At 39.7% G+C, this 13524-nt stretch overlaps 2 protein-coding genes across 7 annotated transcripts in view; one reads left to right on the forward strand and one right to left on the reverse strand.

The window, feature by feature from the left end:
* Window positions 1–615: 615 nt before the first annotated feature.
* On the forward strand, window positions 616–2055 carry LOC145895238 (uncharacterized). Its single transcript, XM_082984010.1, has 3 exons — window positions 616–863; window positions 1059–1179; window positions 1459–2055. The coding sequence occupies exons 1-3, from the start codon at window positions 650–652 to the stop codon at window positions 1823–1825; spliced, it is 702 nt and encodes a 233-aa protein (XP_082840136.1). The 5' UTR covers window positions 616–649; the 3' UTR covers window positions 1826–2055.
* Window positions 2056–4036: 1981 nt separating this feature from the next.
* Window positions 4037–13524, reverse strand: part of LOC145894245 (uncharacterized) — a 48488-nt gene continuing 39000 nt past the window's right edge. For 2 of the 6 annotated variants that reach the window (XM_082982768.1, XM_082982766.1), the window contains 17 exons: window positions 13472–13516; window positions 13137–13181; window positions 12433–12969; window positions 11367–11411; window positions 11081–11263; window positions 10370–10453; window positions 10037–10146; window positions 9549–9756; window positions 9155–9293; window positions 8787–8917; window positions 8428–8595; window positions 8182–8291; window positions 7591–7786; window positions 6890–7034; window positions 6209–6339; window positions 4678–4846; window positions 4037–4520 (listed from right to left, as the gene is read on the reverse strand). In XM_082982768.1, the coding sequence (XP_082838894.1) occupies window positions 4475–4520; window positions 4678–4846; window positions 6209–6339; window positions 6890–7034; window positions 7591–7786; window positions 8182–8291; window positions 8428–8595; window positions 8787–8917; window positions 9155–9293; window positions 9549–9756; window positions 10037–10146; window positions 10370–10453; window positions 11081–11263; window positions 11367–11411; window positions 12433–12969; window positions 13137–13181; window positions 13472–13516 (2492 nt within the window). In that variant the 3' untranslated portion in view covers window positions 4037–4474. Of the gene's footprint in view, window positions 4521–4677; window positions 4847–5641; window positions 5727–6208; window positions 6340–6889; window positions 7035–7590; window positions 7787–8181; window positions 8292–8427; window positions 8596–8786; window positions 8918–9154; window positions 9294–9548; window positions 9757–10036; window positions 10147–10369; window positions 10454–11080; window positions 11264–11366; window positions 11412–12432; window positions 12970–13136; window positions 13182–13471; window positions 13517–13524 lie in introns of all 6 variants that reach the window. The other 4 variants (XM_082982767.1, XM_082982770.1, XM_082982769.1 and 1 more) reach the window with 4 other exon arrangements.

Genomic DNA, 13524 nt, shown 5'->3' on the forward strand with positions numbered 1-13524 from the left:
ATAACCTTACGGAGTTTGTCACGTATACGCCAATAATATAATACATTGATTTTGTTGGTTAGCAACGTACTATATGATCAATGTTACTGACAAGGAAAGTAATTTGCCTCATTGATTTTTTAAAGTGGAATGACAATTTTAAAGTGGAATGACAATTTAGAGGAAACGCGTTATGTATTAAAGTGTTAAAAATAATGAAACTGTTTTTCGGACTTCTAAGAAATCAAATATTCGCTCCAGAGGATCAATAAAAGTAAACGAGTTTAGACAGGAAAGTCAAGGTTACGGTTTGTATAAGAAGATGGAAACCACTTTCGTTTCTTGAAAACTCTGAGGCTCAGAGTGGTTACAATTGAAAGAAGCGAAAACTAAAGCTGTTTTACAGCATTTAAATTTGACATTTCCCTAACTTTAATACTTACACTGGTTTACATCTGATAACTATCACATTCAACCAGCAAGTTTTACTACAAATTGCAAGCCTAAATATTTTTTTTGTAATATTTAAAAAATCGACAAAAAATAAGTGTGTGTATACTGTTTACTGTATGATTAAAGAAATGTTATGTAAAAGTTTATGTGCAAAACCACCAACGAACCTCTCCGCACAGGTATAGGGTAAGAAATAAGCCTAGTAAAGACAATAAAAATGACATCAAAGGTGATTTTTGTTGCCATTATTGGTTTGATTTGCATATTTTCACGCTTTACTGCGTACGCGATCGAGTGTAAGGTGGGACTGAACATCACAGCCAATTATAAATCCGAAAATCAGGGAAAACACTTCAACAACGTCACCATTCAAAGTTGCTCTAACAGTGAAGGATGTTCTACGTTTGAATTGCAAGGAGATTACAAAAATGGCAAGTCGAATGTATCTTAATGTTTTGTAATTTTACCTTGAAATTATCACGTTGCTGAAGCTGATTACAAATAACTGACGCGAAGTTAAACCTAATTCCAAAACTACATTGATCAGTCGAAGGGATTACAAATGAAACAAACTTGCTTTAACTGCCAGTCAGGGTTACGGTTAACCAACTCCATTTTTACTCCAGGCACCCAACAGGTAAAGTTCCACGCTTATTACGGAAGATGTTTGCCGTCTGACCAATGCCAAGGTCCAACTTCTTGCCCACACAATATCCCTCTACCGTTTTCCAAGGAAATTAATGTAACGTGAGTGAAATTACCTTCAGAATAAATAAAGTAAAGTGATATACTTGGATAACCGAAGCAATTGCGACTAAACTGTGCATTAATATATTTTCCTCATTATAGAAATGTTTATTTTTATAATATAAATCTCCCACTGACCACTTCGATTGGTCTTGGTTTTGTGTTCGTCGTACTAAAAGTCTTGCGAAAAGTGATTAATAGAACTGACCTATATAGATTATTGCACAATTATCCAGGATATATATATTAACTTCATTACAGAAATGTTTAACAATTCAGGTCATGCCACGCCCAGTGTTGCCACGACACTTGCAGCGAAAAAATGAAGGTGAATCTGACAACGATAAACAACTTCCTTAACAGAAATTCTGCCGCAACAATCAACACCAGCACCACCGAACAACCAGTAGCTAACAACATCACAACTTCAAGTGCTGAAGTTGTTACTACTGCAGGTCCTAATGCCAACTCCGGAAATGGCAACACCAGTTCCACTGCAGCAAGTACCGGCAAAACCAGCACAATAGCAAACTCCTATTCTTCTGTTGGGAATCTCGAATTGACCACAAGCTCAGGAAATGCAAATGAGTTTGTATATGGGGTTCTTATGGTGTGTTTATTGGCCTGCCAGGTATCGTACTGGTAACTTTTGCTTCTGGATTCGTCGCCTTTGTACAGTTTCTATTGCTTCGTTGTTCCTCATGGTTTTGACTAATTACAGGGAAAAATGAGATTGCTTTGTGTGTTTAATGTGTTTCTTTTGCACGTTTTTTTTGGTGCAAATTTGTGTGTGAGGGAATGCCACAGTTGTAATTACAAATGTTATAACAATACTTGATCCACTTCTTTTAGAAGAAAATGCTTGGGGCAACACAAATGGCTGTAAATAATAAAAAAATGCATTGAATGTTCAAAAAATGTTTTCTCTGTTATACGTTTGAGTTAAATTAGCAGGAATACAGTTTCAAAGGCAACGTGTTATTTCGATACAGCGACTATTGTGTTTAAAGCTTTGGGAGACGCGAAGCACTTTCGTAACTGGGAAGAACAGTTTTGTCAGACGATGAAGGAGCATCACCATCTTTACATCCTTCCGCCACAGTCTTGACTTTCGATCGACTTAGTGTCCGAGATAGCAAACTTCTGTAGGTTGAAGGGTGTCTGACAACCTCCGCGTAACCCGGCGGTTGATCGGAGAAAGCGACGGATCTTCTTCCAAAGAGAATTGACCTCGGGTACCGACGAGTTGGGTGGATGTCATATGTTGGTTCTGTTGCTTCATTTGAGTTGAGGTTTTCGTACACGCGGTCGATCCAATCATCTGGTTCTATTGATAAAAGCGATATTATTTTTTTATGTGTACCTTGGCCATAATATACCCCGTGAAACCACTGAGCTCCTGTAGCTCAGTTGGTAGGGCCTGGTTAGCCCAGGGTCGTGAGTTCAAACCTTACCGGGACCTTGATTATTTAAATCTCGCTCCGACTTGTCAGGAAAAAGTGGCTGATCCAGCTAGGCTGCATTGCTGGTTATTTTATTTTGTTTACACTTGGTGGGCCAAAAAATCCAGTCATTTGTAGCATACTCATTGTCGGACAAATGTTCTGAACGTATTCAATTCCTTCACTTTAAAATCGGTTTGAGGCTCTGAGCTCCAATGGTTTCGACATTTAATACTTGCTAAATATAAACACGCTGAGTTTGTAAATGCCCCCTTACCGTAATCAACACAGATCTTCAGGCCGCAGGTTAGAAGAACGAGGCTGGTTATCATGACAACAATCCCAGCGAACCAATCCACAACCGCGGCAATTGCTATCGAGGCACAAAAACAAAGACATCCCAACGTCATCGAGAAAAAAGACAGACGTCGATAAAACCGGCGCATGTTCCTCCGCCTCTCCATACTATTACGCGTGTCCTCGCGCATTCGAGTCAGATCTACTTGTCTTCGCTGGGTAACAAAGCTTTCAGACCCCGCTCCAATGTTTTCGTCACCTGGGTTTGAACTTCTTGCGCCAGGAAGGACAGCAGGAAGATTTTGAGCAGCGCCTAACGCCATATTCGTGATCATCTTTCCCCTGCTACACAGGTTGAAGATGTAAAACCAATAAGATCTGTACACAAACAACTTTTTTCCACCAACTTGTATTTGTTTGTCTCCAATCTTGAAGGACAACCTTACAAAAGTTATGACACTAGCAACTTGCTATTAATTTACCTGCTATTTGGTGCAGTGTTCCATTTTTGATGTCTAGAATTTTTTCAACTGTTTAATGTACGACCCTAACGCTAAACGGCAGTAATATTTTTGTGACTGGTGACGTTTGAACAGAGCATTTCGACTCAATAATAACAACACGTTTCCTTGCAGTACTTTCCGGTTTTGATGCGATCGAATATGCGAAAATGTCAGTAGTCACGAAAAACGTGTATGACCTTTTTTGTACAGTTCACTCGTTGTAAATTTCAGAGTGATTGACTTGCAGTGGTTTTCTTCAAACAGAATTCGCTGAAACGATGCTTATGCCCGCAACATATCTAGTGATTTTTTCTTAAACGTTTGTCTGACGCAGTTCTAAGGTAAGTTAACATTTGGTGTGAAGTTACCGAAATATACTGCTGCTGATGCTGCCAGGCATATTTATAGTGCACAAAAGGGACTTCTGGCATTGCAAAACTGCTGATATTATTCGAGGTTTCAATTGCCATGTAACAACCTATATCAGGACTTCATAAATGTGAGCATACACCATGGTAAAATACCAAAAGCGAACAAAATCCACGAAAATCAATCGGCGGTTTTTATATTGCCAGAAGAGCCTTTTTGTTACCCAAATATTTCCACACAAGAAACTGACACAAGGTCTTTTTATTGAGGAAGGAAGAAAGAAGAGAGATTAAAGCGACAGAGCGAGGCTACCTTATAAACCTATTTCTATTATGCAATTTCAATGGAGAGAATAGAGACCGAAACGTTTTCTACAAAAAAACTCATTGGATACAAAACACATCGTTGGCCACTCGGACATTGTGGTTTCGACGCCTCTCGTAGATTCCGTAGCACCTTCTTGAACAACACAGCGTTCTAGTTCAAATTCTCGATCGCCGACCAAATGTCCGAGATACGCGCCAGCCACGAAACGTGACGTCATCAGCATGACACTTCACCAACACGTCACGTGATCGGCGGTAAGGATGGCTGTGTGTGGATTAGAGTGCAAACTAATTAATGCGTTGCGAAAAGTTAAAGAGTAAACTACAAGAAAAGGTGATCGCAACGTCAGCGATGACGTCAGACTGAGCCGAAGTCGACATCACGTGAGCTGTCTTCGGAAAGTCTGGAAAGAAAAAATATGTTTTTTAGGATTGCATACGACGATATTGAACAACATTGGAGGTAGTATAACGCCTCAGTACGATGGAAAAGAACGATTCGAATTCAACTGAAATTAAATTGTAGGCCAATGTTATGCAATGTGACGTCACATATCTTACCTGTACTTGTCGCTGCCCGATCCACGTGTTATGCGGCTCCTGTCGTTATACTGCAAGTCGAGATGCGCCCTCCGACTCCGCGTGCAGTGAACAACAGCCAGCACCAGGGTAACCACAAGCAAGACACCCGCTACTACGCCCACCACTATAGCTGCCACTATGGCTCTGTCTGTTGACACAAAACACGGTAAAAGTTAGTGTGAGTTTAAAGGGGAGTGTTGGCAAACGCGCTGTTTGATGTTGGTCGGTTCCCCTTTAAGTTTTATCTCTAGATTTAAACATGCTGTTACATCAAAATCCGCAAGAAGTTAAAGGTATAGGACGCAACTTGTGCAGTTTAGGCAAGAAGCTCATCTTAAACGGCTTTAAATGTAACAGGTTGAAAAAAGCTTTTAGCAGAAAATACATAGATAAGCAGAATGCTTAGGACCACATAATAGTAGTGTAATTATGTATTGCCAATTACAAAGCATTGATATAGGTGGGTAACAAATTAAAGAAATACGTATTAACTGAGCAATTAGTCCCCAGAGTAAAAAATTAAGCTGTTTTTAAAATTAAGTTACAATATTTACAGAAAAATCGTAATACAGATAATTATTCGCGTATTTACAGCTTTTACGCGTATTAGAAACAGTCTGAAAACGCGGCGGTCGCATGCAAAAGACGCGATTATTTGAAAGAAAACAAGTGATCACATGCTTAATTGATGGACCACTTGTAACAGGAAACCACAATAGAAAACAGCCAGAAATTCATGCTATAAAAGGCAACAAAATTTGCCTCCAAGTCGGACAATATTTGCTGGTGAAGAGTTGGTTGATATATTTACCAACCAACATTTCGACCACACCTGTAGTCCCGTTTGAACAAATATGAGGTTAAGTTAGGTGCATAGTTTGTTAATATTAAAGGAAGGGTTAGCGTCGGTGCACCATGAGGGCAAAAGAGGATGGTTCATTACTTGTATCGCCAAATCGCCAGAGCGATTGCAACCAGAAGGACCACTCCCAGGATTAGGCCAACAACCAACCCGACCAATGCTCCGCCTAAAAACCATTCGGAGCAAATAAGAAAACCAGTGTTTCCAACATTATTTACGGCCGTAAAACGCACAATCACAATCGTTGAAAGGTGTTACATAACCCTCTACCGCCACCACGTGGCATGTCGGCCACGCAGCAGTTTGAAAACTACGCATCAGTGACGTTTACATTTCAGTAATGATGTAACGTGTGACGTGCGCATGCAGTTTTTAGAGTTCTGTGCATTCCACTTCATGGTTGACATTTAGCGCGTTTGACTGCCATAGAAACGAATCAGTCTGTTTTGTTTCTAAAATTTTTATTAAACGTTTTTTTTAACTGTAATATTTGTGCTCTTACTCTTGAAAAGGTAAACACTGCGCTGTTGCTTTAAGTGATGCAAATAATAATACTATTTGTTATTTCAGACTTTCTTAGGTAAAGATGACCCTAGTGACACTAACTATGCCCGATGACTAAAAGCAGGAAGTAAAGGTTGGACTTACTCGTTCTTTCGCATCTGTCGCCTTCGTACCACTGAGTACAACCACACACTGGATTAATATTCAATGTTGTCGTACACGAGCCTCCGTTGTAACAATAATCTTCCCCATCCAGTTGGCATTGGGCCTCACAACTGGAGAAGAATACACACATAGTTAAGTGTTATCAACATCTCGATGCTGTGTTAAACAACGTTGTTGACCGCACAAGCTTATTTGCTGAGGTCCGAACAAAAGTGGATTATAAAATGTTAAACAGGTTAAGGAAGTTTTAGTTTGGGAATCCTGTGTACTGATCTTGTTATCAGAATAAACCAGCCGGGCTTATAAATTAATTTGTTTACGTTATACATCCATAAAAGTCAATTTGTAGGTTCTACTTGAATAAGTGATATTGAAGATGTCTAATTGTAGGCAAAATATATTCCAGACAAAAACACGATCATTACGACAAAAATGGTATCGTCTTTTTACTTGTCAAAAAAAAACAATTACCAAGTTTGTAAGCGATTCTTTTACGTTTTCAATAAATTCATTCGTATTTAATGTTTAATTTCAACTCTGATATACAAAAAAACAACAACTCAGTGCTTAACTTTATGCGTCGCGATCATAAATCAAAGCAGAATAATAACGAAGATCGTTCTTAACAGCATTAAACTTTCAAAACTTCATGCATCTTACTTCGTCCCTGGGTTGGTCTCATTCTTGTCTCTGAATCCTGCAGCACACTTGCAAGTGAACCCGGGGTGATCGAAACTGTCCACACACTCTGAGTTGGCGCTCGGGTCGCAGTTGTGATACTGGGGGTCCGAACACTCGTTGAAGTCTGCGGAATAAATGTTTGCCATAACGAAAACCTGGTTTCAACATCAGAAATAGACTATAAGGTTTACTTCGGTAAAGGTAGGCGAAGTGGAAATAATAAAAATAACTTTGGACATTTTACACATAAATTTATTCATTTTGAAAAATGGAATTTCGATTCACGACACTTCTATACCGAGCTTTCAAACTAATATAAAAAATTGTGTAAATTGTGATGGCTCCCCTTTGCTTATAATATAAAAAAAGTTCTTCAGAGCTGCAGACAGTTCTGCACACTATTTCGATTGATAAGGTCTCATCAATGCAGCTGGTGACATTGGACGAACTAGCTGGGTACCCAATGAATCGACGTTGACCGAAAGGTACCACATAGTGGAAATGCCTGCTAGTCTAAATGCTGGTGCAATCCAATGCCACAGTCACCAGCGTCACTAATAAGTCGTTATACATAGAAACAGTGCACACAACTGTCTGGCTCTTATAGATTACTATGGTCTTTTCGCTCATATAAAAAAGTTTCACGAAAACTCGAAAGACAATTAAGCACAGTAACTCACTGGAAGTGGTGACAGATGTTAGATTGGAGTCGAAATCTGTCGGGTTGAGGGAACTTAGACTGGCGGCAGTCGCGTTGGATGAAGTTACTCCTCCAACACGAGCGTTGAAGTCAGCGATGGTACTTCCACTTCTAAAGGTGACCAAACCCTCGAACCCAACGAAAGTGGCACCGATTTGTGCCAACATTGCTGCAAACTAGAGGAAAACAGGAGAATTGGATTAATTTATATACCTTGGATATTTGGCCAACAAATATCTTGATCAGTTGCTGATCAAGTTATGACGTGCCTTAGGTCGCGAGTTCAAACCTCACCGTAAGCTCTATTTCTTTCTGGTTTATTATATTTAACTTAAATAATGGATGTTTAAACCTCACATGATCTCTAGTCTGAGTGCTTGGCGGTTTTTTTGAGTCACCAATTTGCAGATACTTCATCCGGAGAACGAACGATAACACTACGTGTTATTGAGTCTGCCGCCCGTTTTAAAAGTTTATACCCATAGATAACAGTTATTTTAAGCAAGAAAAGGTCGGACAAATAAACGATACAACTGAAAAGTTTGTGTTATAAGCAGAAACTTTAACTTACCACTCTTCGAGTTCTAAGTTTCATGTTGTTGTATTCAGTACTACTTGTGTTAGAAAGGCTGGTGACGTATGTATCTTGGAATGTCATTTGCAACGTCATCACCAGATATCCTGAAGACATGTACATAATTTTAGGATAAAGCTTAGATACTGGAAATACTAAGCGGACGCCAAACACAAAGGTTCAACTGCAGGTTTTAATGTTAACGAAGTGCATTGGAATTGATTTATGAAATATATAACTTACGACTGCACACGGTTCCAGTTTGAACAAAGAATGGTGGACAATTGATGCCAGGTGTGGTTGAGACAGTGGTAGTTGGTGCTGCAGTGGATGATACCGTGGTAGTTGGTGCCGCTGTTGAAGATTCAGCAGTGGTCGATTCAGTTGTGGTTGGTGCCGGGGTGGTAATTTCTGTTGGCAGCAAAAATACAGATTTGCGTGGAACACAAAAAAAAGTTTACTAGTGTTTGGGTATTTTATGCCCAAAAACTTGATTTACCATCAATACTTTGGTTACGTTTGCCTGAAGTCGCCAAAGCATGTTTTCTTTACTTTATCCTCACTTAATTTATGTAGCTTTACTCATAAAAAAAAACACCAACCACTCTCGCATCTAGTTCCTTCATATCCGGTGGCACAGACGCAAGTGGGGTTGACAGAGCTTGCGGCAGGGGTGCACGTTCCTCCGTTCATACAGTATGGGTTACCACCAAGCATACATTGGTCTTCACAACTTAATACAAAGAAAGTGTTATATAGACACGAACAACAGACAAATGTCCACTTATTGTAAGTTTGCTAAAACATGTCGAAATTTGTGTAAAAATTGAAGCAAAAACCGACGTACACAACAAGTATGAAAATCCCCTAAAAAACATAATAGCTGGCCAATGAAACGTAAACACGTTTATTTTGTCCTTTTACAGAAACGACCACCATCCAAGTCAACCTGACAACAATGATATCTTACTTTCTGCCGGGGTTGCTGACGTCACTCTCTCTGTAGTTTGCGAAACATTGACAAGTGAAACCAGGGTGTGAATCGGTGTTGGTGCAGTTGGCATTCTGTGAGCAGTCGTTGGTAGTGGAGTTGCTGCATTCGTTGAAATCTGACAAAATCAAACACAACTTAAACGGTGGCTACACATGGTAACCGTATGTTTTCTGGGGATTCTGTCCCCCACCATACAACGTGTTTCACATTAACCTCGTCCAGCTTTGCAGATTATTCTGATTTGATTTTAATTTTGATTTGCCACGGGGAAGATTTACATACGATACTAAACTTTATCACACACAATTTACAACCCTAATATTCGAACATTTGTGGTAATCTATCTTCTCATTGTGCAATGGTTATTTACCGGATATGACGACGGCACTGACGTTATTTTCTTGCAAAACCATCAAATTTCCAGCATTTAACACTTCCGCCACATCAGCTGATGTTTGGGTAACATTGGTAACATTTCCCATCTGAACGTTCGTGTCGGCGATAATGCTTCCGTTTCGGAAAGTGATGGCGTCAAAAGCGATGAAGATAGCGCCAACTTCGTTCAATACTGCGCTTAACTGAGAGGGAATCGGTCAGGTTTATGTAAGTAATCCATCATTGTCTTTATAGTAGCAGGTTATGAATAAAATGTGCAAAGCAAAATTGCTTTGAGAATAGAAAGACGGCCCATATTGCTGAAAACATTGTGTTTTCTGCAATATTGACGGGTTTCTTTATTCCCAGAGCTATGAATAAATAGTGTTTCGAAAATGCTTTGCTTTATTTTTTTCTAGTATTATCAATTTGGATGCAAGTTTCTTTTTTGAAATCATTGATTTTTTTTATATTAAACCTTACCACAACTGTCACGCGGTTTCTGTAGCTGAAGTAGAGAGCACTAGATGGGTTATTAAGATCGGCCGAAAATACTTCGTTGAAGGTCATAACGCATCTGGTTCTTTGGAAAGCTAAACACAACAAACAAAACAATTCAATTCAATCCTAACCACGCCTAGAAAGTTACTTTAAAAGCTTCAAAGAAAGTTTGGACACGCGACAAAGTTTGGACAGTTCTGTCATGTCATAAGATTAAAAACAACACGACCAAGCCTTGCAGGGAAATTGTCGTTCTAGATTGAATATTGACCGGTTAACTGGTGACACACGAAAATAAACCACAATATAACTCACCGGTACAAGTGTTTCCCATCAGAACTGTGAAAGCTGGGCAGACAACAGGGGTAGGGGTGGTGTCAACTACAGCAGTGGTGGTGACTGTGCAAAAAGAAGTTCTGGTAACTATAGGTAGTGCAAAACCACAACACACGTGTCTATGTACATTGTGTGGGGGCACTGAGGAGGCTACATTTGTGCACTGGAATGCACAGTGGGTAAAATGCGTTTGACACTGCCACAGTGTTAGAAGGCAATAAATATTCAAGCAATAATTTTGTATAAATAGAAGTGGTCATTTTCATGCGCAACATCAATCGATTCTGCAAGATTTCTTCTTCCATTAAGAGGATGTTTTAAAGAAGTTAGCAAAAGTCTGGAAAGGACAGATATTCGGAAAAGTGTTTGATACAAAGTTAGTGTCAAAGTTTCTGAGCAACAATTCAGAAAATGGGGTTTATAAAACGGTCATGCAATGCAATTGGAAGAATCAGACAAGAATTAGTAAGAACAGTTTCCATATAACACATGTTATAGAAGTCGAAATGAGATTTTTTGTGAAAAGTAGGGAAAGAAAGTTAACAGCTCTGAGAAAAAAGAAAAGTAATCCACGCAATCCAAAACAATTTCCACCATAGATGTTTCAAAAAAGCAGCACCAAAAGGCCAAGCACGGTTAGCACACAGAGCAACAAGTTATTTCGGTTTGATTTCGAGCAAGCACTGCTACCATCAGGGGCTGTCGTCGTTGTAGTGACTGCAGGGGTTGATGTTGTGGTGGTTCGGGGCACAGAGTCAACAGTTGTTGTAACCTCTGCTGCAGTGGAGGTGGTTGCGGCTGCTGTTGTGGTGGTGGTGGTTGTAACTTCAGCGGTGGTTGGTACTTGCGCGGTTGAAACCACCGTGGTGGTAACTGACATTTAATATTTAGTTGCAAAACCGAAGGAACATGATACAACGAAATAGTCAAGGCAATATTGGACAACTAAGATATGTTATGCTGACTACAAACGTACCTGGCGCTGTGGTGGCCTCAAAGGTGGTCGATTCAACAGTTGTAACTACAAAATACTTTCAGGTTACTTTATTGAACATTTAAGAACAGCAAACAATCAATCTGAACCCTTACCATTATTTGCACAAATACGTCAACAATTATTTCGACATATATTTTACAACAGTTACCCTCCGACAACAAAGCCTTATTGCCTATTATCGCCTAATTTATATTGCATGGGCAATTATGTAAAGGTTTCTTTGCATCAAACACATATGTCTCTTGCCATCATCAAGTCAGCAAAACAATAAGCTGTGAAATGTTTCTTGGAGAGAATCATTTCACATTAGGTAAAAACAATCCACAACCAAGAAGAGGAAAGCAGACATGCTGGTGATAACTTGGAACAACGCAAAAAACACTGCCCGGTCAAATAAAAGCTGCATAAAATAATATGATTTGTGTGTTCTTTTCTGCCACACAATTTAGTTAGTATAGCGGGGCAAGTGCTAAGCACAGTTAAACACCCAAGCAAAGCAAGCCTGTTGTAAGGTCCAGTGTTCAACAACTTGTCATAGTTGGCAATCGTATTGTTCACAAAGAGGAACATTTTACCGCGGTCGAATTATTAGAATTTGCAATGTTCAGCGGAAGTTTAGGGTCTTTTAACCTACTGTGATAAAATACCAAGCTATTTGGTCTAAATGTTGCTTCAACGTTGCTGCTATACAAAATGTATCGAACCCTAACAATCTTGTCCATGCACATTGAGTTAGTGTCACCAAGTTCATTTGTCGCACAAATGATGATTTAAAGAGTTTCGCCGCCACGAGCCCATAAAGAACACTTGGTCAAGATAGCGTTTAACGCAAAGTTGTATGATAAAAAGAGTTAACAAATGTTATTTGCACTGAAATCCCGCGTCAGCAGAATACTGGTTGATAAATGTTAAGAAATAAAATGTATAGTTTGTTACAATTTATGCGCGTATTAGGAAAGAGATGCGCAAGTGACCAGCCGTATGAAAACAAACTTTTCCGCAAGATTAAGCTTTTTCGAGTTGGCGAAGCAAGCGCTGCTACCACCTGGGGCTGTCGCCATTGTTGGGACTGATCTTGTTGCATTTTGAACCACAGAGCCAACTGTTGTTGTAACCTCTAGCGTGGTTGTAGCTGAGGATGTTGTAACCCCTTGTGTGGTTGTAGCTGAAGATGTTGTAACCTTTTGTGTGGTTGTAGCTGGGGATGTTGTAACCCCTTGTGTAGTTGTTGCTGAGGTGGTTGTAACTCCTTGTGTGGTTGTAGCTGGAGATGTTGTAACCCCTTGTGTGGTTGTAGCTGGAGATGTTGTAACCCCTTGTGTGGTTGTAGCTGGAGATGCTGTAACCCCTTGTGTGGTTGTAGCTGAAGATGTTGTAACCTGTTGTGTGGTTGTAGCTGGAGATGCTGTAACCCCTTGTGTGGTTGTAGCTGAAGATGTTGTAACCCCTTGTGTGGTTGTTGCTGAGGTGGTTGTAAACCCTGGTGTGGTTGTAGCTGAGGTTGTTGTAACACCTTGTGTGGTTTTTGTATCCTCTTGTGTGGTTGTAGCTGAGGCTGTTGTAACTCCTTGTGTGGTTGTAGCTGAGGTTGTTGTAAACTCAGCGACATTTGCTGATTGCGTGGTTTTAACCACGGTAATGGTGACTGACATTTAATGTTTAGTCGCGTAACCACACAAACAGGGCACAACTAAATAGTGTGGGCAATATGGGATAAGATGTGCTATGATAACAGTAAACGTAGCCTACCTGGTGTTGTCGTGACCTCCGAGGTGGTCGATTCAACAGTTGTAACTGCAAAGTAGGTTTCATGTTACTTCTACAACACTTTGAAACTACTTGGACTTTTAAGTTTGAGCAATAAACGAAAAAACGGCGTTTGGAATTTTAATCCTAAAACCTTTATTTATCAATTCAAAAGCTTTTGTAAACTTAAAGCACCTTTGCTGAAAAGTTGTTATATTACGGCCATTAGTTCAAATATTTCTACAGACTGTGAGAGAAACAAAATTACCAAAAAGTTGGAATATATTGATGTTGTTTTGAATAAAAATCACGATTCACTACTTGTACGCAAAACCTACCTGGCATTGTAGTCGGAGGAGCAACGGTTGTCACTGGAACCATGTCTAAAACA

This window comes from Ascidia mentula, chromosome 3, assembly GCF_947561715.1.
Source record: "Ascidia mentula chromosome 3, kaAscMent1.1, whole genome shotgun sequence".
In the NCBI taxonomy this organism is placed as follows: Eukaryota; Metazoa; Chordata; class Ascidiacea; order Phlebobranchia; family Ascidiidae; genus Ascidia; species Ascidia mentula.

Coding starts and splice junctions, on each gene's coding strand:
- LOC145895238 (XM_082984010.1), top strand. CDS start 650: ATGACATCAAAGGTGATTTTTGTTGCCATTATTGGTTTGATTTGCATA. Junction 864..1,058: donor GCAAGGAGATTACAAAAATG/GCAAGTCGAATG, acceptor TTTTTACTCCAG/GCACCCAACAGGTAAAGTTC. Junction 1,180..1,458: donor TCCAAGGAAATTAATGTAAC/GTGAGTGAAATT, acceptor TTAACAATTCAG/GTCATGCCACGCCCAGTGTT.